At 35.3% G+C, this 27,928-nt stretch overlaps 1 protein-coding gene across 50 annotated transcripts in view; it reads right to left on the reverse strand.

The window, feature by feature from the left end:
- Positions 1-27,928, reverse strand: part of UNC80 (unc-80 homolog, NALCN channel complex subunit) — a 216,077-nt gene that overhangs the window by 101,336 nt on the left and 86,813 nt on the right. For 30 of the 50 annotated variants that reach the window (XM_072743068.1, XM_072743067.1, XM_072743044.1 and 27 more), the window contains exons 23-26: positions 16,940-17,152; positions 13,567-13,702; positions 10,551-10,684; positions 4,538-4,703 (exon numbers count right to left, since the gene is read on the reverse strand). In XM_072743068.1, coding sequence (XP_072599169.1) covers positions 4,538-4,703; positions 10,551-10,684; positions 13,567-13,702; positions 16,940-17,152 — 649 coding nt within the window. Of the gene's footprint in view, positions 1-4,537; positions 4,704-10,550; positions 10,685-13,530; positions 13,703-16,939; positions 17,153-27,928 lie in introns of all 50 variants that reach the window. The other 20 variants (XM_072743060.1, XM_072743059.1, XM_072743035.1 and 17 more) reach the window with 1 other exon arrangement.

Raw genomic sequence — 27,928 nt, forward strand, 5'->3', positions numbered from 1 at the left:
GGAAAAAACAGTCATCAGTGAGGAAGATAAAAGGGTAAAAGAAACACGTTTAAACTTGAAACCTACTTTTTTTTTTTTTTTTGACTGAGAGCATCCTGATTTCCCATAGTCATTTACACTCCTACATCCTCTTCGTTTGGAGATTTGGTGTTGTCCCACATGGAATTTATAAGGGCAGGATAAAGAAAGTTCTCAGCGCTTTCTCGTTATTGAGAAAGGGCCGTTATTTTTGCATGATTTTCTTTTTTACATGAACTAGATTTCTTGTGAATTATTTAAGGCATGGATATTAATGTTTTTAAAAGTTCCATTCAGGAAGATTGCATTGTAGTCTTGGGTTGCTCACTCACAGGAGAGTTAGTGTGTGACCATGAGAGAACCTGTACGGCTCTACAAGATGGTAATGAAGTGTACACTCTCAATGTCATATGAGGAGCCCAGAAGAATTCCTGTTGAATAATGTGCAGTGTTTAATTCTCTGATTTACACTTGTGATTGAGAAAGATTAAAATCATCACCACTGAGCTGGCTAAGGCCTCGTGGAGCTCCCTGAACGCATCTGGGCAGACTTTTACATCTGGACAGAAATTCTTGCAGCACGCCTGGATAAATTCCACAACGACTATGGACTATGATGCTCCATTTTAATTATAGCACAAACTTCATCCACTGCATTTTTCAATATTATTTTTAGGCTTAATTGAGACTTTAATGACCTACATGAAATACATCTGAAGTAGAATATTCTCATTTTTAATGACTACTAATACAATTTCATGTCAAGCTAGATTGGGAAGTAGAAAAAAAGTTTAGAGAGTTTTCTTTTTCTTTTTTCTTTTTTTACAGAGATACTCTCACATTCTTTGCCTGGTTTCATGATACCTTTTACCATACAAATTTGGGAAAGTAACCCAAATTAATGTGATCTGAAAGAAATTCAATTTAAGAATCTATTCTATTAGCGAAGACAACTGGATATATCCTATAGGACTAAAAATTAGTGTTCAGAATTACGGCATTGATTATTTACAAAGGACACCACAGTTGGAATTCACATTTGATTTTTTACCTGAAAACTATCAGTGGAGCTCATACAGCACCGAGTGTTTGTTGGCTTTACCTCTAAGACAACGTGAACTAGTACAAAAGTGAAACAAATACATCTAAATTGAATAAAACCTCTTTTCCCCTTTTCTCTCACCTCACATTGCATCCATTAGCAAGTCCTGCTAGCTCCGTGCTTCAAAATTTCCTAGGGTTTTGAAAGCCCCATTACCTATTCCCTGGACTAATGTAACTGCCTCATTGCTCTCACTTACCACCACTCCCACAGCTTGACTTGTCTTTTTGTTCATTTTTCCTTTTTAAAAAACTTAAACTCAATTTGCCAACATTTAATATAACACCCAGGGCTCATCCCATCAAGTGCCCCACTCAGTGTCCGTCACCCAGTCACCCCAACCCCTACCCACCTCCTCTTCTGCAGCCCTTTGCTTGTTTCCCAGAGTTAGGAGTCTTTTCATGGTTTGTCATCATCTCTAATTTTTCCCCACTCAAGTTTCCCTCTTGACTCATCTTTTAAATACATAAATCGTAAATACACATATTAGAATCACCTTTCTGGCCAAAACTTGCCACATTTATGCAGAATTAGATTTCTAACCAGATCTACAGAGCCTACTTATTTGCCTTTTGCCTCCCTATCTGACCCAATTTCCTGCCAGTCTTCCACCAAGTCATTATGTTGCAGGCATGTTGGTCTTTTTGACTTTCTTCAAAATGTTCCACGTTCATTCCTGCATCAGAGACTAGTTCTCACTGTGGTATCTGCTTGCAAGACTCCTCCTTCAGCACTCTGCAAATCACATCATAGAGGTCTCTGTTCAATGATACTTATGGGGACTTTCTCTGACTACATTCATCCCACCTGGGTGTCTACCAGTTCTCTGACCTTTGTTTATTTTTCTTCATATCATTTGTCTTTATTTGAAAGACATCATTTGTCTATATTTGATGTTATTTACTATCATGAACTATTAGCTAATAAAAACTAAAATATATGTGAAAATTTTTTCTTCCTGTTCATTGCTGTATTCTGGGAACCCGGAATAGTGTCTGGCATATAGCAGGTGCTCAATAGATGATTGCTGAATAATCAGACACATCTTGGTGTCTGGATTTTGGAATAGCAGTCTTAGTTTGTTTTTGGAATGCGGATAAAATGCTGTGACAGACCTTGCTTGGGGATTTTAGGTAGACATTTTTAGTTTAAGAATTATTTCACATTTGTTTTCCCTGGTAGAAACTGAATTGTCCTCAGGCTGTTTATTTCAAGAACAGCATTTTTAGCTTTTATAAAAACAGATGGTATAAACTTTTAAATAAAATTTTAATAATATAATTTAGCAGGGTCCCCCTGGCTTTAGCATCTGGTATTAATTTGTCAAAGGATAAAAGAATATTGAGGGATCTTCAAGATTTTAGCCAACCAATAAAGGACATTTTATGACTATGTTTTCATTTTATTTATAGTTTCAGTTTTTTGCTCATTTATTAACCAACTTTCATATATTAACATAGTCATTCCATGAGGAGAAACAATACTAAGGTTTTGTGTTTTTGAACATCGAAGGAAATTTACATAAATGATAATCATGAAATAAAAGTGTTCTTAAAAATTGATCTGATGATTTATATTTTAAAATGGTATCAATTTACTCTGCTCAAGTTTAACCATGTCCATATTAGGAATTTTTATTTCAGCTATTAAGCAATAATTAGCATGATAACTTTGAGTAGGTGAAAAAAAATCCCCTTGGGAAAAGTCTAAAAATGTAAGTTTTTCATCATATGCAGTTAGCATTATCCAAAAAAAGTAATAGTTGTAAAAATATTGACCTGACACACTTCATGCTCAGAAATTGCTAAAACTTGGCTCATGAATTCTTGTTTTGCCACAAATTCAATATAATGTAATGATTATTTGCATTTTAAAAATACCATAACAACATTCCGGCCTTAAAATACTATAAATTTTTTCCAATGTACATCCACCCTTTAAAGATCTTATGTTTTCTCTATGTAGGGCTATTCCTTCCCGGAATCATTCATTCCGTCAGCTTTCTAACATTTATTGAGTCATTTTCTATAGGATATCAGAAAATACATAAATGCATAAAATCATCTTTGACTCTTTTAACAAATGTACTGATGTTCTTTGAATCCAAATTCATTGGAAAACCATTGAAGGGCAGTGGGATTTAGGAAATAGCAAAATCAGATAAGAAGTTAACAATTTAGGGAGCCTTTGAAAACTTAAAACTTTTGTAATCTTTAGCTTATATTTAGAACTTTCCACATAGGTTCTAGTCTATACTCTCGTGATATAAACAAATAACAAAAACTACAGCAATTATTTATTCTATACCAATTATGTACCAGGTACTGTGTTTATGCTTTGCTTATATTGTCTCATTTAAAGCTTTCAACATCACAACATGGTAGGTGTCATTAATTTAATTTTACAGAGGAAAAAACTGTGGCTTAGGAAGTAAGTAACTAGACAAGGTCAGATGACTGGTTGTTATATTTTACGATTTTAAGATGTAGTTTTCTCACATTTTAACACATCTGAAACTGAGATTTATCTTACACTTGATGCCACCCCAAGATCACTAGTGCCAGGTAGCAGTTGTGACACATTTGTTATTGCTTATGTCCGTGTGGGCATCTAAAGCACCAGCAATGGAATGTATATAATGGGTGCCAGTTCTCGTAGCTCCAAGGAGACAAATGGTAGTTTGGTGAAGGAGTGAGTGAGGTGGTAACTCAGATGTGTTTGGCAACGTTCTTGAAGCAGACACTGAGTATAAGGGTAGGCTAGCTTCAGACAAGTGAATGCTGACTTAAGTAACTTGCACTGACAGCTTTACTTCTTTTACAGATCATTTAAGGAATGATGTAGCACTAACATCCTAATGACACAGAGGACATTATCCTATAGAAAAACATGGATACTGGCAATCCTGAGTTGAAAAGTGATTAAGAAATTTGACCTGGAATTGAAGATCATTTAGAAAAACTTTAACCTGATTATTCTATTTATACCTTCCCTTTTTTTTGGCTGCACAAGAATGATAGGTATCAGTAATAAAAATCTGTATCAAATTAAGTCTGAAAGTCCTCTTTCAGTAAGAATGAAACATAGACTAAAGGATTAAAAAGTATTGCACAAGGGCTGAATTCGAAGTATTTTTTCTTTCTTACTGGTACATGAAATAATGGTTCACCTGACAAGTAACCCATGGCACCAACAGGATATGGAGAGTTGCTGAGCTGGAATTAGAACCCAAAACCTCTCAGACTGTCATGTCCAGTTCCTAACTAGCATGGTTTCCTACCTCAACAAGTGGACACAGCACTGTATGTAGCCAACAGTTTTGGACTTCTTCGGGCGTACAATTCTGTAGTGTAGACCCCAGGCCAAATATCCTATGAGAAACACTGAAACACGAAAAGAATTCTTGCTTTTCCATACCTTTCTTCTCCTCGGCACCTGCATCTGATTTGAGCGTGTGGCTACTACTGTGGAGGGAATCTTTTGAGTCTTCATTTTCATCCAGGACCCCAGCAAAGCTGATCTTCCTTTCATATCTGTGTCTGTCCAACTCAGGATCCAAACGAAGTCTGCAGCTCTCCAAGTCCTGCAATTTCAGTGAGGAAGGAGTACATGAACGCTGGCATCTCCTTGGCACTGCATTGGTCTTGTGGCAAACCTCCCTCCATTTTGAATTGCACCCAGCTCAATTTGCACAGAGCCAAATTCCTCTTTCTCTAATGCCAATTTCATATTGTGGCCATTAAAGAAGCTTCTTGCACTAAAACACACACACACACACACACACACACACACACACACACAAAAACCTTCCCCAATTCATAGTTTTTCCCTTTTCCTCAAGTTTTATCTTTGAAAAGCACAGACCTTGTTTCAAATCTAGAATTTGCTTCCTCAACTTCTAACCCTTTGTCCAAAGTTTAAACTGCATCTTTGGCATTTATCTGTTTATTAAATGATCATGCACTGAGTATGAATGTGTTAGGCACTGGGGGATAAATAAGACATGGTTCTTGCCCTATAGGAACTCAAAATCTTGACATAGAGACTGAGAAGGCAAATACAGGATAAATTTCCAAACTGAGAAACAGAATAGGAACTTAAAAGTCAGACTTGGAGGCAGAACAATTCCCCACCCTCAACCCCTGCCCAAGATGTCCATGCCCTTACATTGCAATAGGGACTTTGTGCATGTGGATTTAGCTTCAAGACCTTGAGATGGGAAATTATCCTGGACTAGCCAAATGGGCCCAGCCTAATCATACAAATCTTAAAAGCAGAAAGCTTTTCCAGGCTGTGGTCAAAGGAAGATGTAACTGTGGAAGAAGAGTGAGACAGATGCCAAATTGTTGGCTTTGAAAATGGAAAAAGGGACTATGAGGCCAGGAATGTGAGTTGCCCAAGATATTGGAAAAAAGGCAAGGACACAGAGCCTTCTCTAGAGTCTCAGAAAGGAGTACAGCTTCCTTGACACCTTGACTCTAGCCCAGTGAAACTCTTGTCAGACTTCTGATTCCTAGAACTGTAAGATACTATGTGCTGTTTTAAACAGCTAAATTTCTGCAGAAATGGAAAATGATTAAAGAGGTGATGTTGGAGTTTCGTCATGAGGATTTAAAGGTAGCTCAGCAAACAAGTGAAGAAAGGCAGCTCAGCCTTAAGAAGTTTCCTATGTGAGGTCCAGAGGCTCAAAATACAATCAGGCATTGGAGGAATTTCTTACTCTCTTCCAGAAGGACCTCAGTATAAGAGGAGGGTCCATGACTAACTGCTTATGAACAGCGTGAGCCAGTACCCTAACAAAAGCCATGGGGAGGGGAAGTATTTGGTAAGAGTTTGGTCGATGAGGCCCCCAATTGAAAATTTGACCTGTTCTGTGAATAGAGACTTGTTCAATTAGAAGATCATATTTAATTGTTAATCTGTAAAACACTTTTGGAGGACCTGTTGAAGGAAAAATAGATCAAATGTTGCTTTTGTTTCTATAGCGCATTTTTCTCTAAATATAACAGAAGTCCTCAGAGTCATCAAGATATGGAAAACAAAAACATTTTTAAAAAACCTAGTTTGCTCCAAGATTGAAATTTTATGCATTTGTTATTAATAAATGAAACTTTTTAAAAAAAGATTTGTTTATTAGAGAGAGATAAGACATGAGCAGGAGGGCCAGAGGGGGAGGGAGAGAGAATCCCAAGCAGACTCTGCCCTAAGTGCAGAGCCTGATACAGGGCTCGATCTTATAATCAATCCTAAAATCCTAAAATGCTCAAACCAGGAATCTGATGTTTAACATACTGTGCCACCCAGGCGCTCCTAATAAATGAAACTTTAGACTCTACGTGTTGTTTCTTCTTTTCCTTTTAATTAAGAACAAAAGTTTGACTTTGGTACCTAGAAAATTAGAACGCATCTCGAAAAATAAAGGAACTACATGGAATGTATTTAGCATTGTCAAAAGATTTTCTAGGAATACAATTGCTTTCCTGAAATTAATCCCTTTTAGGAAAACTAATATACTTTGTATTTTGTTAGCCAAACTTAATTATATGAATTTCTTACTTAGGATAAAATGTAATATAACAACTCTGATTCTCAAAAGTCATTATCTCTTCTTCTTTTATCCACTTATCAAAATCCCATCTCTCTTTCAAAGCTATATTCAAATGTGAGTTCTTACAGGAAGATTCTTCAAGTTTTTCCAGCCCCTTCTTTGGCCAACCATCTCCTTGTCAGGGCCACTCTTATATTTTGCATCAGGAAGTAATTTTTTATGTGTTGGATCTCCTGTTTCAATATATATACCTCTGTATCACCCCTACTCCTATAACTATCACACCATCTTTTGTTCATGGTCTTACACCCAACAAATATTCATCAGTCTTGGTATATGTAAATTGTGTTTTGCTTCCCATTTTTTAACTTTAGGAAATTTGGAATCCAGCAGTATATTTGTTATAACCTGATTTATTAAATTACATCAGCATATTTGGCATAGCCCCTAGCACAATGTTGCACAAAAGCATCTAATATGTTGTTTTATCTAATGAATGAATGTAGGCAATAGACTTCCTTACTGTTTTTTTTTTTTATTGCAGACTCATCTATCCATTGGAAGGGAATTACTTGTTTTACGTCGTGTTATTTGGCCATTGGTTATTGGTTTCATTAATTTAGTTGGTAAACATTTGAGTAGCAGTTTTAGAAACAAAATTCTCTATTTAAAAACTATTTCTTTATTGTTCTCAAGTTTGGAAGTTAATATTTAGAGAAAAATCTGATTATTATGCTATTTTATATTATAAATCTTATAAAAATGCTTTTTCTTTTAAAAAGACATTATTTATTATTATGGTTTACAAAAACATTGACTAAAGATGTTACCAGAAGCTCTTAAGCATACACACACACACACACACACACACACACAGAGAGAGAAATTATTTGTTTCAACTAGGGATCTGAGAAAAATTGTTAAGTTGGTAAAATGTTCTTTATCAACTTTTAAAATCTTTTGGTATCATTTTGCCTTTTCTTTTACCTCCATCACCCAACCAATCCAGAGAGTGGCTTCCTGGGATTTCCTGACCCTAACCAAGAAACAACTGTGGTTAAACTAATTAACTTTTAAATTATTGTATTTTCAGTTCTTTTGCTTTCTCTTCCACATTTTGGAAATAACTAGGACTTTTTCAAACAGAAATTTCTTCTGAAATCTCATCCATTTTAGGAAGAGCCTTATGGCAATTTCTGTCCAAAGGATTTTTTCTCTTGATAGAAACTGTGTCCCTGATTGTCTTTCACCCCCAAGCTTCAGATTCTAGAATATCTATTGCTTCAAAAGGTGATTATTTTACTACTTAAAACTTTATTATTTTGTACATTAGGTAGTTATTATTTTTACTGTTATTAAAAATGTTACTGAACTAAAAAGTTTGTTTTGAAGATCTGTAGACCCTTGCGGGAAGTGTTTTGTTAAAACATTATCTTTCATTTTGATGGTATTTATGCTTAAGCTGTTAGACTCACTATTTAGTACAATTTCTTAAGAACAATTGCAGCATTTACAGCTTCAGTGTTGTTCTTATACTCACCATTTATAGTACATTGAAAAGTGACTTGAGGTGTGTGTGTGTTTGTTTTTTTCCCCATCAACCAAAGTGAGATTAAACATGAGAAAAAGCTTCTTACCATTTATTTTATAAAGGTCACATCACAACATAATGCATATCTACACTGGACAATGAAAATTCCAGTGTAGTGAATGAAGGCTCTCTGAGGCCCTATTAAAGGTGATGTAGCTGTGAACTCTTTCCTCTCCTTGACTGAATGACTGAAAGCTCTGTTTTAGCTTAACTTCTTGCCATTTTCCACTAGTCTGCCAGTTGGTTCTACAGTAATTTTTTGAAGTTTTGACTGATTTTTTTAAAAAATAAAATTTTCCATAATAATGGATATTAACCTATAGCTTTATGGAATTGAAAAGGAAAACAAAAATAAATTAGTCAAACTTTAAGGCTTTTTTTTTTTTAAGGCTTTTTTTTTTTAAATCACAGTGGATCAAAAGGGTAACCAGTGAAAATCTGAAAAATGAAAAGTAGATGTACCACCATGGTTTTATGAAGGCTTCAGGATAATTAGAATGCTGACAAAATAGTACTAGAAGAGGCCTTACAGATAGATAGAGATGTCATCCCACTTGACTTTAAACACATGTGTTGGCCTGGATTTGTTTTATAGAGTAATCTCAATATAATAGTAAAGCTGACACTCAGAAAATTAAAGGCCCAAGTTAATAGGAAATATAGTAAGGGCAGCAGGAGGGAACTTGCCTGTCCGACAGCAAATAATGTAGCCCAAACACTGGTATGTTTCTCTTGAAAACATGCATTTTACCTGCAAATGTTTCCAACTTGAAAATGTCCATCTTACATTTTAGAGTGTGAGGGAACAGGTCTTCCAGATGTTGGAAAACCAGAGGTAGAGGCAGTGTTCAAGGATAACAGCACCAATTCTTTTGTATGCTCACCCCCCACCCCCACCCCAGTATGGGCTTGTTCATTTTGAGTCTGGTTAAAAAAGTAGGAGAGCTGGTGGACTGGAAAACTGGCTAAAATAGAAGCACATAAATTGTGTAACAATTTTTCTGGTAGAGTAGTATAAGTCTTGTGTAAAGAAAAAAAAATGTCTGGTTTCTCAGCTCTGGCAGGATGGTGCCTGTAATGAAAGAACCATTGGAAACTTGGTGCCTATTAGAGGACTATGGGCCAAGGAAAATCAGCTCCATCGCTTCTTGGCCTTTTGGCTAAGATCAAGTGTAGGAAAATCGGCACCAAGGGGTGCCCATCCCACACACTTTGCGAAGATGCCTGGCCCTTGCAGAATGCTGGTATACTCTGCTAAACAAATCAGACCTGGATGGTGCAGGAGTATGCATGTGTGTGCACGTGTGTGTGCACGCCCATGTGTGGTCTTCTTCTGCCTATCTATAAGAAGTACTGCAGGAATAACAATACATAGTTAGAGATGTTTATATGCTAAATACATAAGCAAGTCTTTTTGCCCATAACTTAAATGAGAAAACTCACTGGAAACACATTTCTATATGGATTTACAAGCTGTTAAATTTTTATGACAAAAAATTCTGTCAGTAATTTCTAAAAAATGCTGCCCATAAAACTCCTCATAGTTAGCACAGTAAAGGAACCAAAGGCTTGTGAAAGAAGATTTGAAACGAAGTAAGCATTGCTAAGAGAGTCACTCAAAATAGAGACCAAAGAATATTAAGGAATTAGGACCTATGTAAGTCTCCCGTTTCAGTTCTAGACACCATGGAGTTTTTACTTTTGTCAATTGCCACTTGTCAACTGCATCTCCACTGCTTCCTAGAACACCTCCTTCTACTCTGGATCAAAATAGAGATAATGTAACACCTGTTAGCTAAATATCCAATCCTGTAGTAGTTTAAACTCTGCAAGCACCAATCATAATTCGTTTAAAATAAGTTATATGACCTTGTGGTTTTCACCTTTATACGCCTGCTCACAATTCCAGTTTGGAGCACACTTTCCATTTCCATGGACTCTGTGTCTCCCAGATTGCAATCCCTAAGACTCAAACAAATGCTTCAGTTGTTTTGTGGCCTCTTCTTGGCCCAAAGGTTCGGAGACATTCCTAACATAACTGACAATGATCAATCCAGTGTTTTACCCAGTGGTGCTATCTTCAGTGATTTCAAGGTCAACTTCAGAGTTATTACTTTTTGTAATAGAAAAAAAAAGGAGATTTTATAATATAAAAATCCCCTGGTTGAGTTTTTTAAATTATATGATACATTTGGCCACTGGGCATTTGAAGAAATTGCAGAAACCCAAAACCTAGCCACATGTCTGACTTCTCTGAGTAGCCTGATTATTAACACCCAGGCCTTACTTACCACCAGAGGCTCAGTGCGTGGTCTGGGCAGGCAAGAAAAGGTTTCTCGCAGGAAGGTGGTAATCTCTAGAAGAAGCTGGCATGCGGCCATCTTCAAGGCAAAGGGGCAGCCACATTTAGAGGGGTTCACAGTACCTATGGAGTGAAAGAGTTCCTTCATAAATAAACAAACCAATAAAAAAATACAGAGAGGCACGGTTTGATGGACAAAGCCACACATGTGTAAAATCAAATTGCATATGAGAATGTTACCTGAACATGTCCAAAATGAAATTGTATATGAGAATGTTGCCTATTCATGTTCAATTTGCATTCCCTTTAGCATAATCTGTGCATAACCATATACCTCTCTTGTCCTCCACTTTGTAATTCTACAGTGAGTTCCTTAGTATTAAAAGATCTATCAGTAAGAACTAGATTACTTTCCTTACGGCTCATAGAGTAACAAAACACAGCCTACTAAGCTAGGAAGCCTTTTAACAAAAACAAATGGAAAGCAGTCTTGCAAGATTTTCACATTGCTAATTTAATCAGATTTCGACTATGTACAGGATGGTGAACTAGTTTTGGCACTATTAAAGTCTTCCCAGATACCTCTCATAAAATGAACTATCTTGAGGGCAATGATTTTGCTTCCAGTCTAGCCTAGATGTGTTTCTGCAACATAGACAAGGCACATATCATACACTATCATATTAGAGCACAGTTACACTAGAATTATGCAAATATTCTTTTTTGCTCAGAAGTACAGCAGTCTTGAATGAGTAAAATGTTGCCTCTATCTTAGACCCAGTAATGGCTTTTGCTCTAAAGGCGGCTAATATTAAGGTGATATCATAGAGACTTTTAAAATTCTTGGGATTAGTTCTCAGCTACATGTCATCACTAATCTTGCAGAAATATACTGATTACCTATCAGCCTTCAGAAAAGAAGACCAAAGCAATGTCGAGTTCTGTCTCTCATAAGAGAAAGAAAATAGTTATCTATTTTGAATCAAGGCATCAAGCAATCACAAATATCATTACATATCAACATTCCTAAAAATATTTCCTGTATGTTAGGCTTCCTTAATTAATAGGAGATCTACATACCTATCTATCTATACCTATATCTATATCTATATCTATATCTATATCTATATCTATATCTATCTATCTAGATCATGGCTGATACTGAGAGTGGGTAGAAATTATGTTCTTTCTGAAGATATCTGATTATCACTCCCTCAGGAAAAACCATTGCTTTTTCTCCCAGAGATAATGTGTGGGTGGGGACACTGCCTCTTATTAAGAACTGAAGAGACAAACTCCTCTAAAAATTTCTAGACTGGTACTTGAACCATAATTACCTTTGAAATGCAAAATGAGCTATGTACTGACAAGAAAGTGGAACTAAGCCAGAAAATCCAGTCTTAATGGATAGACTGCGTAACTCTAGAAATTGTGTGGATGTGCAATAGTTTTTAAAAAACAATCAAACACTAAATATTCAGTATAAACTTCTGGATATGTTGAGGTTACTCTCCAGATTCTTCTTGTCAATCCTGTAAACAATGTACTTGGTCTTAGTTCAGGCTCTCTCATAACTATCATCTGAAATATCCTGTTAAAATGAGCAAGGATTGAGTCCTACATGCTTTCATCAAAAAGCTGAAGTACCAGGCATAACACATTGGTAAATGATACTTATGTGGTCTCACGGAGATTAAAGTCCATTTTGGCCTGTGAAGACACATTCATCGAATGTTGCTTTAGCTCCTCTCTGTTCTGAAGGACCCCTAGCAGACCCAGGGCAGTTTGGGTATACCTTCCATAGGCATTCACTAGGTTCTGTGGTAGTCCTCAAGTGGTCCTAAGGATCAGACCCAATTCCAGTCTCCATACTACTTTTCAGAGGATAGTTTAGACTATGAACTTGAGGGAATCTTTAGGGACCAAGATTGTTGGTTCACTGGTGGGCTGAAAGACCCGTGTCAGAATTTGGTGTTTTGTCAACAGCTAAGTCAAAAAAATTGGCTCTGATGTGATAAAGGCTTAGAAGGGCAAAAAGATGAAATAAATTGCCAAAAAAAAAAAAAAATCCTGGGCATAAAAGTGGAAAAGAAGGCAATATGTTTTCTTTAATTATTATTTAATTACACACAATGTTACACCCTAGCCATCCTTTTACATTTCATGACTGGAAAGATGAAATAGGCTTGGTCTGACTTAACTAAGGACAGTCTGTAACATAACTAGGAAGTTTCAATCTCAAACCACTAGGGAAAGTCAAGAGGAAGATGCCTCACTGAGTCTCTGAGGTAATGTTATTAATTCCATAACCATTTAGGAATTTTGCAGTACATAAAAGGCAGTGGTAGACATACACAACAAGCTTATATGGTATAGAACACACATATGCACAAAATGGTATTGAAGAGGAATGCACAGGATTCTCTTTGTCTCTACTCTTCTTCTATGGTGGGACTCACTTTGATTTTAACAAGTACAGTATACAGCAGACATTCACAGTCTAATCATCTAAATTATTTAATATTTCAAATTCATGTTAAATACAGTAATTAAGTAATCCACTTCTTTAATGATCTGGGAAGCATTTCATGTTCAATTCTATTTGGTCTAATTTTTTTTTTAATCTCCAAGAGAAAAAACAAAATGTAAAACCTGATTAAACTTCTTCTGTGTCAGTAATTTTCCACAACTATATTTTCTCAGAGAGGCCTAATACTAATCTTTGTATAATAGTAAGAGACAGACTACAAACCAATGGATGTAGTTCCATATTGCCTGCCACTCCTTGTCTCTGTCTATAGTCTTCTCTTTCTGATTCTTGCCCTCTCTCTGTGTGTGGCTTTATGCACATGCGTTACATCCATGCATAGGGAAGGGGGGGAAAGGTGCAGTGGGGAGACATGGGAAGGTGGTAAGAATATGAAAGAGGAAAGAGAAATATTAAGTGCTCCTAAAGCAGAGATTCTTACAAGCAGGGGTTCTTGTAGTAAAGGGAGTCTCCTTACTGTCATCTAAAAAGTCTTCCTCCTCATCCTCCTTTCTCAGTCTCCTCTTGGTCTCCTCATCATAAATGAGACCCAGCAGGTTGGCGGGGCTCTCACTTTCCCCATGGCACAGCTCATTCAACCGGACGCCAATCGCCTACCAGGGGGAGAAAAAGAGTGAAATAGCACAAGGTATGTCAGACTCCAAAATAGGCTCTCACATTACAGAGGTCATAAGCAACCATTAATGGGAAGGTATGTATAATCAACTAGGCACATTAAACCAAGAGACTGATACTGAAACATATAGCATAAGCCTTCTCTATATGCCATGGTGTTGTTACCACATTTCCGTATGTGGAAATCCAGGGGTGGATGCCATAGACGCTATCTCCAAGGTCATTTAGAGACTTGTAGAAACTGGAACAATACCTTTGTGTTCTCATACAAATTTTTTTTTTCTGAGAATACTTCCACTTAATTGAAAGTCATTTATTTTATAGGTCTCTTATAAAGGAATGTGCAGGAGGAATCTGTTGTAGTTAAAAAAAAATAAGAATCCATGGTTCTTCAAAATGCTTCTGATGATGCTATTTTATGAGAATGTCACTGCCATGCTAATGAGTTTGGAGGCTGGCATGGATTTTCGTAGAGCGATTTTATTTATATCTGCCATTATGTACACAGTTAATGGCTTTTTTAATAGACTTTGTTCCCTCACTATATGATAATCCATGAACTAGTAAGAAATACTGAATAAAATTTTGGTAGAATACTGAACACCAACATAGAATCAATACTTGTTATCTGTTCTTCTGATTCATCATGCACTACTGTCTGATTTGCCAAAAGGAATTTTCCACAAAGAGACAAAATACACCACCTCTATCTAATCCTTTTTACATTCCGATTACATACTGTGTTCGATACAAGAAGAGATACGTGCTTAGGAAGGAGAGTCAAAAGCTAAAATTAGTACTGAACTTGGAGTTTGGCAGCTTGGTTACTATAGAATTAGTATTTTTTTTTTCAAATATTTGGAGAAGTTGCTGGATTCTGGGCATGCAAGCAATTAGACTCTCTACTGGAAACTGACAAGGATATGTCTCCAAATAAAAACACAAGTTGTTTGAATGTCTTGGCTATCTGGAAGCAAAAAGGTCTCTTTGAACTCTGGAATTACGTGACAAATAACATAAATTATATCAATGAGAAAGAAAGCAGTATAAAAAAGGTATCAAAACTTCCTAAAAGCTTAGTCATTAGCTTGAGAAGTTTCATCAAATGAAACAAAAACTAAAAGCAACTACTTCAACGAAAAGCCTTGTCCTGATGCTACTGTCCTGGAGATCTTCTCTAATGAAGGAGACATGCAATTATGAGTCTGGAATGGAGCCAACAAACTTAATAGTGAGGAGAAAAAATCTGCATCAATCATTCCAGGATGCTGACACTAAGCAATTTAAGTTAAATCCACAGTTCATAAACTTAAAGGGTTGCTCAGAAAATGGGACTTCTCTGGGGTAATACTAAATGTCTACACAATAATTTAGAACTCCATGTCTCTTCCATGGCTAGAAAAATGCCTTGGGGATAGGTTTTGTTCCTTTTTTCATTCATTAAATATTTATTAAATGAGGTCATCTGTTAGGTATTAAATAAAATATAGAGTTGAATAAATGGTTACAGTATGTCAGTATCTTTGCTTCATGTGTCCTAGTAGATTATAAACCTTCATCTAGAAGGATCATTGTTTGTCAACTGGGAAGGCTACAGAGGTTGAAAAACTAGTTCAAGGTGGTTCAGCAAGCTGTGGTCAGGGATTCAAACACAGGGTATCTGTTTTTTTGCTCTTCCCCTCAAGGAGCTTACAGTCTCCCAGGGAGGCAACAACACATCAAAATAACACATTAAATGCTGAAAGAGACTTTAAATAATTTGGAAGATGGACAGATTAAATTCAGTTCAGAGAATCATATATTGTCTCTTTGCCGTCGATTTTGAAGAATTAGTGTTTTGGCTAATAGGGAAGAGGAGGAGATGGAAAGTTCCAAAAGATCTATCAAGGAGGTGCACTGATGTGTTCAGAGACTAACAAGTAAGCCAGTTGGCTCAAGTACAATTTTGTGAGAGGAAATCATGTGCAGGAAGGCTGGGAAGGTAGACTGGGACTAGACTCTACATTCCGTAAAGCCAAACTCATTTTGTTTTCTAAGGAAGCACGATGAGAAGTAATGTGTGAGTGAGGGAGAACCCTTACTCATTTGACAGACTTTGTGCTAACAACACAGAAATGCACAAACCATGTATCCTGCTTTCAAAAATTAATGTAATAATTTTTTATTATTATTGAACACTTCTTAGATGCAAAGGATTGAGATAAATGTTCTTTTAGATATATTAGTTCATTTGATTTCATCATCCATAATCCTGGTATGGTTTGAACACCAAGAGAGAGCAGTGATGCCAGATTAAGCAATTTGGGTTTTATCCCAAGGGAAAAGGAGAGCCACTGAAGCATTATAAGTGGGTAAGAAACACCATCTGATTTGCATTTTAGCCTAATCATTGTGAGAGCAGCTTGGAGAATGAATTAGAGGGGGCAAATCTGGAAGCCCGGAGATAAGTATGAATGTTCTGCTTTTAGATGGGCCCTGCCATATGGAGATCATTTTATTGACAGTGTGTAGGATGGGTCAGATGAGGAGAAACTGTGGGAAGAAGACCAAATAGGAAAATATCTTAGTCATCGAGATGAGAAGGAATGAAGATGTGACCTAACAGGACCTTGGTACGTGGAAGAGGTGGAATCAATAAGGGAAGGAAGGTTGGAACATGTTCAAAGGCTGTCATCTTAGATAATGGTGGTACCATTTACAAGAATAGAAAGTTCGGGAAGGTTTGCACATGAGGGTATATTTATATGGGAAGAAAAGTTTTACTTTGGTTAGATTGTGTTTCAGGGTATTAAGCAAATGCCTCCGGAGTAGTTGGCAATGCTGGCCTGGGATCTGAACGGAGTGCTACAAATAGAGACGTCTGTGCCACCGGCATACAGGTTACAGTTGAAAACACAGGAATAAATGTATCCCTGCAGGAGGTTATGCAGGAAAAAAAATGATAATAAATTCTGGGAATGTCTACATTTGGGGGGGGGGCGGGGAGAAGGCAGAGGACCAAGAAACAGAGGAGATAATGTCTAACTTTATAGACTTACTGGAATGATTAAATGAATTAAAGCTTACTTTCCCCTAATATGTTTTGTTCATTGCCTGGTACGTAACAGATACTTAATTGTCTCTCAAACAAACAAAAACCAAACAAAACATAAACACAGAAGTTCTTCCCTTCATTCCAGCTCCCCAATTTTTATATAAGAAAATCAAAAGCTCACGTCTCCCCATTGGTAGAAGAGCTTGGCAGCGTTCCACTGCAGTTTCTGGTTCCGTTTGTTGCCCACGATGGGAGAGCGGCCCCTGGAAAGACCCTTCTTGGTGATATTCACGTGATGCCCTTTCATCCACTCTGGCCAGTTGCCACGGTTACAGCGGTGAACAAACCTGGCACATTCCAGGAACAGAGCTGCTCTGGCTACCACAGGAGCTTCCTGAGAGTGGTTGTTAAGGAAAGAATGATGTGAGATTAATGAGCAATAGACTGACCTTAAAGGGAATTACTACATACTTTTATTTTAGTCTCCATATCTTGATTTAGGTTAGCCATATTTCCCAGGGTTGTATTATCATGGTTAATGGTGGTGGGGATTCTGGTAAATGGATCCTTGAAGACAAATTTGGATATTGAAGAATGAGACATTTTAAGTGATTTCTGTGGTTAGTTTTCCCCTTTTGAAGAATCTCAAGTAATTTCATGACTCTATCTTTGCATAGTTAAGAGGCAGCTGGGATTTGAATGGGAGAGCGAGATAATTTTCAAAGGAATTTTTCAATATGAAGCTTTTGTTAAACCTAAAATTTTAACCTGTAGCAAACCAATATTCAATTTCTAGAACAGTCTTATGTTAATCAAGGGAGGCAAGAGTGATTTTGTTCCAACAATAATCTGTTATCTATGACCATCCACATGCTCCAAAGAAGTACTGTTTCTGTTGTTTCTATACATTTTGGCTAATAAGAAAAGGAAGTGTTTATTAGATTTTGTTGAGTTAGTCTTTTTTCTCCTGACTTTGTGATGAATAACAGATCAAATTCTGCTTAAATAGGCATGGTTTCAATTGAAGATGTCTGACAAAAAGGAAATTATTTAATTGATAAATGGAAAACAGAGCATTTCTTCAGAAAATAAAAATATGGTTCCATCTTGTCATGTCAGGATGTGTTTGAAAAAAAAAATAAAAGAAAAAACAACTTTTAGTTGCTACCCAGAAACTGGTATCAGCTACTGACTGAAATCTTTACAAGCTAAATAAACAAACAAACAAACAAACAAATAAATGGAGGGAGGAGCATGAAGTTTCCCTAGAAGGTCAACAGGTCACAAAAATCACACAGATCAATAATTAATGTGTTATTTAACTTGTGCCAATTTTAAAAGAATGCTTCACAATATTAGCCATCACCTCAGAGTTACCTAAGAATCATAAGTTGATTAATAACCTAATAACCACAAAGTTTTCAAATTGAAATACTTTCTGTCATTTCAAATAATAATATTCTTAACAATGCTTTCATCCACAATATTAGAAAAGCGGATAATATATAAATATATAAAGAGTATCAATTACATGGCAAATTAGTTTTTATGAGTCATAATTCTTAATTATAATAACAAACCTCTAGTCTAGAAATGATATCCTTATTTCAATGTTTTTAAAAATGCAGTATAACTTTTCTACCACCATACAGCTGGAAAGAGGTGACCATAGGATTCAATACCAGATCTTTCGAATGCCCAAATCTATGCTAGTTCTTCTTCTGTACCTGCATAGTCTTAATTTATACACATATAAATCTTGGTAAAAGATGATTTCTAGAAGGCATGTAGAAAGTTCAAAAATGGGGCATTGATGTCATGTGATGTTATTCTCTAAAATACAAATATATGATCACATCATTTTCCTATTTAAAATTTATTATAGGTTCCATCCACCTCAACAATAACATGAATAAAGACACCCAATCTTTGTTATCTGGTTCATCTGTCTTTCTATTCCTCTAGTAATACTTCATGATCTAACTACATCAAACTGGTTACAGTCCCCCAAATATAACACCTCATTCCTTTTCATATGTTGTTTCCATGACTTGTGGAGCTGTTAAACCCCTTTTCCATGACTTGTGGAGCTGTTTAAAATCCCTATTTTAAAGAATAAGCTTAGTTACCTCCTCTCAGAAGCTCTCCTTAATCTGTTTCCCCTTAGAGAGAGTTGGTGAATTCATACTTTGAGTACCACAGCATCTCAAGCACACGGAATGATTCAAGTAAGCCCTTTAGGCATTTTCTCATTGTCCACAGCTTAAAGGAAGCCATCAAGAATTCCAATAAGAAATATATTTATGTAGGAACTTGATTTCACAAAGCACATGATGTATTGCTACTACATACTAAGTTAATCTATGTGAAAATACAGAATACAAGATGAGCACTAATGGTGAGAACCTGTCATTAATAAAAAATGGACCCTAATGATGAGAATCTATCATCCACTGCATTGGTGCTAAGATTTGGTAGCGAGTCAAAGGAACAGAAAGACTTGAGATTGCAGAGGGTCAAATGACTTTCTGCATCAAACCTATCAATATTGCAGTACATAACAAATAGATTAAATATCTACACTCTTTTCTTGTATTAAATATTTATTTTATTAACCATCTCAGGTATGCTAATCTGTGTCTGGAAAAGGCTTGAACATCTGTCTATAAAAATGTATGGCAGTCTGGAGGGCAAGGTGAGTGATGCGAATTTATTTTTAGCCCGTCAGATTTTGACGCATTCTCAATATAAGGCAATGGGATTCATTGCTTAATGGCAAAGAGACAGAATTACTGCCGGGGCAGCATTATGTCACAGACCCTGGCTCCTACAGGATTACCAAGGGTGAAACTCAACCTACTCAAATGTATGGGACAGAGGATCTTTTTATTGCCTTTAACTTTAGATGACACTGAGAAGATTAACGGTAGAGGAGTGAAAAATCCAAATCATGCTTTGTGAGTTTTTCTTTCTATGTAGACTGGCTTGCCTTTTTCAGGGGAAAAAAAAAAGTTTTATTTGCTTAGGAAGCTCAGGGCATTTTGAATGAGAAGCAATTCTGATTTTCTTTCAAACACGTTATAATAAAACTCAGATATTACTAGTTATCAGCCCTAGGAAATCCTAAAGTTTAGAAATGCAATTGAGATCAATATGAAAATAATTCCCATTAACTAGGCAGCATAATCTTAAAGGGAGGGTTGGTTATTATCTGATGAATTTGATCCATGTAAATTGTAAAACCAGGTTACTTTTGGAAATGTCACTCTCTACATTGAGGAATGAGATATACAATAACTCAAATATTGCCCTTATAATCTTTATGAATCTGGTAGATGAAAACAGGCTTGAAACCCTATCGTCAAGATGGCACTGAATCATAGCACTTTCTGGGGGTATTGTAGTGTCTATTTTACTGTACAGACAATGAGGGAGTTGTTGAGGGCTCTACAAAGCTACGGACTCTACTATGATCCTGATAGAAGATACCTAGCAAGAAGTACTGACTTCACACTGTGTATGAAAGAACATTCGGAACATTCTAGTGTGGATGTGGCTAAGGGGAATTATTTCCCTTATAAATTCCTTTCAAAGTGTAGTTTATAAAGTATTGATTTTTAGGGGCAGGGTTATAGAATACCTTGGAAAACAGATTCTTCCTGGACACAAAGAAGAGTCCATTTTTTCCTCTTTTGATGGAGCTTACCTCTTATAGCTCAGCGCAATCTGAAGAAACAGCAAAAAATGGAGACATGACAGAATGGATAAGGATGGATTCACATCACAGAGAAAAACAGCACAAATGGAGAAAAATGAATCAGAAGAACGCTGCATGGATGAAAAGAACCACAGAGTATCAGGGCATAGTCAAAGGCGAACATCTAAGCAAAACTTGATACCACTGGTATACCACAGAGAATTTTTACTGGTAGTCCTGAAAGATAAGTAGACATATTTAAACTTCTTATTTGCATGTCTGCTAGATCACCTTTTTATGTTCCATAATACCATGGAGTGGCTTCAATTCAATTATGGCATAACTTCATAGTTTCAGACAATCCAGAAACAATTTTAACTGGGAAGACTAGATTGACCTAACATATTAGGTTAATCCTATGGAATTTGTAGATTTGAAGGTCAAAAATAGTTGAATACTAACAATTTCACATGGTTTACTCTTACATAAGTTGTTCTCTGCAATGACTACAGAGCTGTTCAGTTAAAGTTACATGTCATAAGAATGTCATTACACAGCACAGATTTCTCTAACATTCTACAACGAGAAAACTTCAAGTGTTGCCTACTTTTCCTTGACTTCCTTTGTCACTTTTTCCTGCATTTTATAAGATCATTATGTATATTGAATGTTTCCTTTATGAAAGTGAAGGAGAGAATTGGAACACTAATTCAAACAGCCATGCTTTATTTTGCCTGGGGACTTAGAAAATATTGTTACCAAGATACGATGGTTAATTGAAGGTTATAATTGCAATACATTCCTTTCCCTGAAGGACTATATCTAAACTTATTATGTGAGAAGAAGCCCTGATTCTGAAAACTCACATAAAACACTGGACAGGAATGGTTTTAAAAGACTGAATATTTTATGTTGGTCCCTGGGGAATTACATAATATTTTTATTGCCTTAGAAAAAAATTTAAAGCTCTTGCTGGTGCAGGATACCTACTTATTTAAGACCAATGGGAATAGGCAGTTACTGTGGGTCCTAGTGTGCATTGGAAGCTCGTTTGCCGGAGGGTATGTGCTTGTGAGTCAGTATTTATTACTTAGTTTGTATTGAATTCTCTGCCTGACTGAGATCATTAAGTAACTGACAGGCTGCCTCTGCCCCTGCTCATTTCCACAGTAGCTGTTGGCAACTGAAGTCATGCAGTTGTCAGACTAGAGGCAGGCATTATTTTTTAGTTCATGGTCTAGATGGCTCGCCATTTTAATAGTTACTCAGATCACACTAATATTTTGGGTAAGTATTATAAAAAAAACAAATAAAGTCTTCTGTGTCTGACAATATGATGGATTAGGTTTAAAGATGAACTTCCTATGGTTTAGACATCTAAAATATTGGATAAAATATTCCCTCAATCTCTTCACTTTGCTTTTGCTTTTGTTTCTAACACAAGATAAGAGACTACTGAAGAGTAGAAATGACAAGCACTTGTAATTCTGGGTGGGCAAGAGAGACAGGTGCCAGCTAGCATAGGAATAATTATCCTGAGGGTTTCTACCGATTATGAAGAGGCTAGACCCTGGTTTTTCAATGGGCAGTGAGTTAAATGTCTGGGCCCAAGTAGAGTGGGAGGTTAATTCATACGCTCCTATGTAAAGCCAAAATGCCAGGTGAGAGTCACCTTTAGTGGGTGAGTAAGAAAAAGATCTACCCCACCGAAATAGGCTTGCCTGACGAGGCTTGGCTCTGGCTAAAACAGGAAAAAAAATTCTTTTATGAGAATTCCTAGTCAAAATACCACATTCCTGTATAAGTTTAGAATGGTACTACTTCCATGTTCCTTTACCTCCTTCCCCAAAAGAGTTTAAAAATGGTTTTAGGTTGGTGATGTTTCCAGATGCCTGAGAAAAGAAATGGAAATCCTCTCTGGAGGAATACTTTGAATCAGTACTTCTCAAATCTTCAAACTTGAGTGTGCATTAAAGTCACTTGGCAATATAGAATGAAAAAATAGTGTTTTTATGATCCCACTCCAGAGATTCCGATTCAGTGTATCTGTTGACGGTCTGAAAATTTGCATTTCAAACATGCTCACAGATGATGATGATGATATTACTGGTACACTAATTAACATTGCTTTTAACATAGGTCTTAAAGAATTCCCACAGACAATATTCCAAGAATTTAAATTCACATAAAAAATACATTTTAAAAAATCCACCATGAGTAAGAGAAGAAACAAAAAAGTATAGAATGAAACCCACAAAGACAGCAATTATTGGCACTGTTGTGAATCAAATACATTTAAAGATTAGAATGGGTATTGAAAGTATGATGAAAAATTAAGTTATCAAGGTTGACCAAGCACTTTTAAAACAAGAATCAAATAAAACTTCTACAGATAAAAAGTAGCACTTGAAATTTAAAACTCAATATATGGATTAAAACACAGATTAGACCATGTTTTTTTCCAACTTCAGCACTATTGACCATTTGGGCCAGATAATTCTTTTTTTATGAAGAGTGCTCTATGTATTATGAGATGTTTATTAGCATTTTTGGTATCTACCCAGGAGATTCTAGTAGTCATCATCAGATTGTGACAATGAAAAATTCCTCCAGACATTGCCAAATGTCCCTCAGTGGGCAAAATTACTCGTAGTTAAGAACCCTGGGATTAAACAGTGAAAAGAGACAAAGTGAAATGGAAGAGATAACTCAGAAACCCACTCAAGATATAGATTGAAAGAGATAAAAAATATGAAAGAGAAGTTATCAAAAATAGAGGATAAAGTGTTAAGACCTATCACATACCTTTTCAATTTATAGAAGTAAAGATTAGATAAAATGTGAAAACCATAATCTTGAAAGAGATAATAGCTGAAAAATTTCCATAAGAGATGTAATATACCAATTACATAATTCAGGCACTTAATGAATCTCAACTAAGAAAAATATGTTAGAAACATCTCAGTGAAACTGAAAAATATTAAAAGCAAAGAGAAGATATTAAAAGCAATTGGGGAGGATGGGCAGATTATATTATATATATTCCCATACGTAATACAATGACAAGCCAGAAGACAATGGGATAATACCTTTGATGTACAGAAGGAAAATCTTAGTCTATACTTATAATTCTAGCAAAAGTTATCTTTTCAGAATAAGACCAAAATAGACATTTTCAAGTGAACTGTTAGCTGAGAGAGCTACTGCCAACTGATCATCACTAAAGAAATTTCTGAAAGGTCTCCTTCAGGAGGACGGAACTTAGGAGGGATGTATAAGATGCACGGAGAAATGGTGAGCAGAGAATATGCTTTTGGGTAAATTTTAAAATAATTTTCCTGAAAATCAATAAAAATAATGTCTACTTTGTCAATGTTTAAACAAAAAACAAGATAGAATTAAATCTCAAACAATAGCTGGGGTTAAAACCTTCTACAGCATTTTAGTCTGAGAGAAGAGTAAAGATATTAATTTCAGACTTCATTTAAAACTGTAATTTAAAAAAATAGAGAATATAATGATTTCCAAGCTATTGAAGCAAAATAAATAAGACAATGCTAAACCAAACCAAACCAAATCAATAGAAATAAAACTAAACCTAACACAATCTAAAAGAGGATGAGAAATAGAAACAAGAACATATACTCAATGAAATAATGAAAATGTGATAAACAGGCAAAAAAAGGGAAGTGAATCTATATCAGCAATCATAATTTGTGCAAACGGGACTAAATTTTCCAGGGGAAAAAGTTGTTAAAGTGGTATAAAAAGAATATCTATTTTTTATGAAAGTCACCCCTAAAACACAAAGATGTGGAAAAATTGAAAGTAAAGGATTGGCAAAAAAAAGACATACCAAGCCAATGCTCACATAATAAAATGGTTTCAGCTGTATTAGTGTTAGAGAAAAATCTATCTAAGGTAAAAAGCATTACTGGAAATAAACTGGGTCACTAGATAGTAATAAAAGGTTCATACCTTTTATCTGTCACACTTCAAACTGCTGTTTGGTCAGAACTACAAGTATTAATGTCATCAAATTTGTCATCAGAGTGAAGACTTAAACATAACTTAGTAATCAACAGATCAAGAAGTAAAGAAGAATGAAGATTTTTTTTAAAGATTTTATTTATTTATTCATGAGAGATACAGAGAGAGAGAGGCAGAGACACAGGCAGAGGGAGAAGCAGGCTCCATGCAGGGAGCCTGATGTGGGACTCGATCCCGGGTCTCCAGGATCACGCCCTGGGCTGAAGGTGGCGCTAAACTGCTGAGCCACCTGGGCTGCCCAAGAATGGAGATTTGAATACAAAATGCTGAACCCAACAACTGGAGACTACATATTCTTTTCAACCACAAATGGGACACTTATGAAAATTGATAATGTTTAGTTCACAAAATGTATAAATTAATTCCAAATAATCAGTAAAAATAAAGTTACAAGTCAATAACAAATGGATGCCTAACAAAAACTTGGAATTTATAAACTGAAACATCCACATATACATCTAAATAACTCATGGGTCAAAAAGGAAATCATTAAAGAAATTAAATTACTTAAAAATAAATTAACTAAATAAATAAAAATACAGCTTATTGGAATTTATGGGATGTAGTTAAAGCAGTATTTAGTGGGAAATTAATAGCTAAGTGCTCAATTTGGAAAGAAAAAATAAAATTATTAGCTAAACAATCGACCAATAAGCTAAAGAATAATACAATGAATGCAAAGCAAGAGAAGAAAATAAAAGAACAGGAGTAAATGAATTTGAGAGAAAGATAAAATAGACTCAACAAGGTCATTAAAAAAGATTAATAAAATTGACAAGTATCTAGCAAGACTAATCAAGAAAAAACTCATAATCTACTACAAATGCTGCCAAAATTAAGAACTGATAAGAAAATGTTAGGACAAATTTTATGCCACCAAATATGAAAATGTAGGTGCAGTTGACAACTAAAAAAACTAAAATTACTTGATCTGACTCAGAAGTATAGTTGAGGTGATTGGCTAATCAATTCAGAACTGAAATTCAATATCTCTGAATTTATCAGTGGACTCAATATAATTCCAAGAATAAATCAAAGGATTTTCATGAAACCTGACAACCTAATTATAAAATTCACACAGAAGAGCAAAGAGCCATAAGTAGCTTAGGTGATGTTAAAAGTTCTAGCTATTAAAACAGAGTAGTTTTACTCTGGGTAAAAGGAAAATGGAGCAGAAAAAAACAAACTCTCAGAATTACACTCATGAATATATGGAAACCTGACACATCCTTAAGATAATACAATGAATTCTAAACAATGAATGAAATGAAATCTCTGCACATCAGAGAATAAAGTATAAACTAGTAACATATTATCCTAAGATAATTATGTTCTATGTGGGAAAAAGGGAAGAAAACAATTTCCTATCTTAAAGCAATCACACAGTAATCTAGTTAAAGACTTCAGTAATGAAATGTAAACTTTAAAGCTTTTAGAAGAAAATATAAGAATATATATATGACCTAGGGATTTTCTTTAAAAAGATGTAAAAAAAATGCTAGCCATAAAGAGAGTTCTAATGAATCAAACTAAAATTTTCTCTTCATTAAAATTTAGTATAATGAATAAAATAAAATAAGCCACGAAACAGGAAATAATGCAACATAGAAAACAGAAAATGGATTCTTACTGACAAAAATCTATACTCTTTTAAAATTATCAATAAAAAGTTAAATAATCCTCCAATAAAAAAGTAAACATTATATGGGATCTTTCACCAAAGTGAAACATAAATGGTAAACAGACCTATGAAAAGAAAAGATTTCAGACTTCAGGTTGAAAATATAAAGTGTTGTTCCTTTAATTCAATGATTAAAAGTAAAAATGCTGGATAATACAAGTGCTGACAAGAACACAGAGCAACAGGAGCTTTTGTTACAGTGTTGGTACCACTAATTGTTGCAACTACTTTGAAATACACTTTGGCATCATGTAGTAAAATTATGACTCCCTAGATCCACCCCTAGGTGTATTTAGAAAACCGTAAATCAAGACCCATATGCAGTAATACTCATGAAGACATTGTTCAAAATAGGCAAAAATTTTGAAAAAATAAAAATGTCCATCTAACAGAATGGACATATAAACTATGTATGGCATATTCAAATAAATATCATTCATTAGTGAGAATGAATGTATTAATAACAAAAGCATCAACAAAGATGAACTCAGACTTAAGGTCGAACAAAAAGAGTATAGCATGATTTAAGTTAAATGAATTTCACGACTATTTTTAAAAATATATATATATATTTCCAAGGGATAAAGCTCATGTGGTAAAATAAAGCACAGGAAAGATTAAAACAGACTTTAAGAGAACAGTGTCACATGGAGGTAGGGGATGTGTAATTAAGGAAAGGAATCCAGGGGACTTTAAAGAAAGTGGAACTGTCCTATTCTTTAAGGTCGTGGTGGATATGTGACATTAATTTTTTTCTACGAAACTGTATATATTTATGAAATATATTACCTTTATGCTACATTTCATAGTTAGGATCTTTTAAAAAACTCAATAATATAGGAATACCTCTAGAATCGAGTGAATAATTTGATGATTTAGTTTTATTACTGAATTGTTTCAATCTTCTCATGATTCAAAAGGGAACACAATATGATTGTGCTCTGATTGCTCCTAGTAAGCATATATTCCTATCTTCTTGAAAGAGTTAATTTGCACTGATTACCAAGTGGTCTTGAGATGGTAAGCCCCTAGTGGATAAAATTTGATGCAGTGAACCTAAAAGTTATGACTCTACCTATTTTCACCAGGAGGTTTTCAGTTTATGTCTGTTTAACTGGTATAATTATTGATAGCATCCCCTTTCACTCTCCAAAGTGCCCCAATTTGGGGAAAAATTCTATAATCATCCCTAAAGCTATTTACAAGGCTATGTAATTTACCATGAATTAGGTTTTCACTGCCCACAGAATAGAGAGAATTCTACAATATCATTGACTTTCTCGTTTTCATGGAATTGTTCCTAATGTAAACCGACATTATTATCAGTGCTAATCATGCTAATAAATTAGAAAACACTGTGTCTGTACATGTCATATTTAATTGAATAAAAAGGGCTAGAATATTTCACCTGAAATATATAGAAAACAGAAATCCCTTTTGCTTGAACTGTTTACTATTTTTTGTGCTTATACATTACATAAACCTAGAGACAAAATGTTTTCTAAAACATGCTTTTTCTAAAATCCCTTACAGTTGTTTCTATTAAATTTGTACTAAAGAGAAAGAGTGTGAGGAAGAGCTGCGCTGGACTCTAAATTAAACCAATTACCCCTAAGTTTAGTAGTCACGGCAACAGTGACAAGAGAATTGTTTAAAATAAAACTTGCAGATAGGCAAGACTTCGAACATGGACATTTCTAATATTTCTTTCATTTAACAGTATTTTTAATTCTGAAGAAAAC

The sequence above is a fragment of the Vulpes vulpes genome, chromosome 16 (assembly GCF_048418805.1).
Source record: "Vulpes vulpes isolate BD-2025 chromosome 16, VulVul3, whole genome shotgun sequence".
NCBI lineage: Eukaryota > Metazoa > Chordata > Mammalia > Carnivora > Canidae > Vulpes > Vulpes vulpes.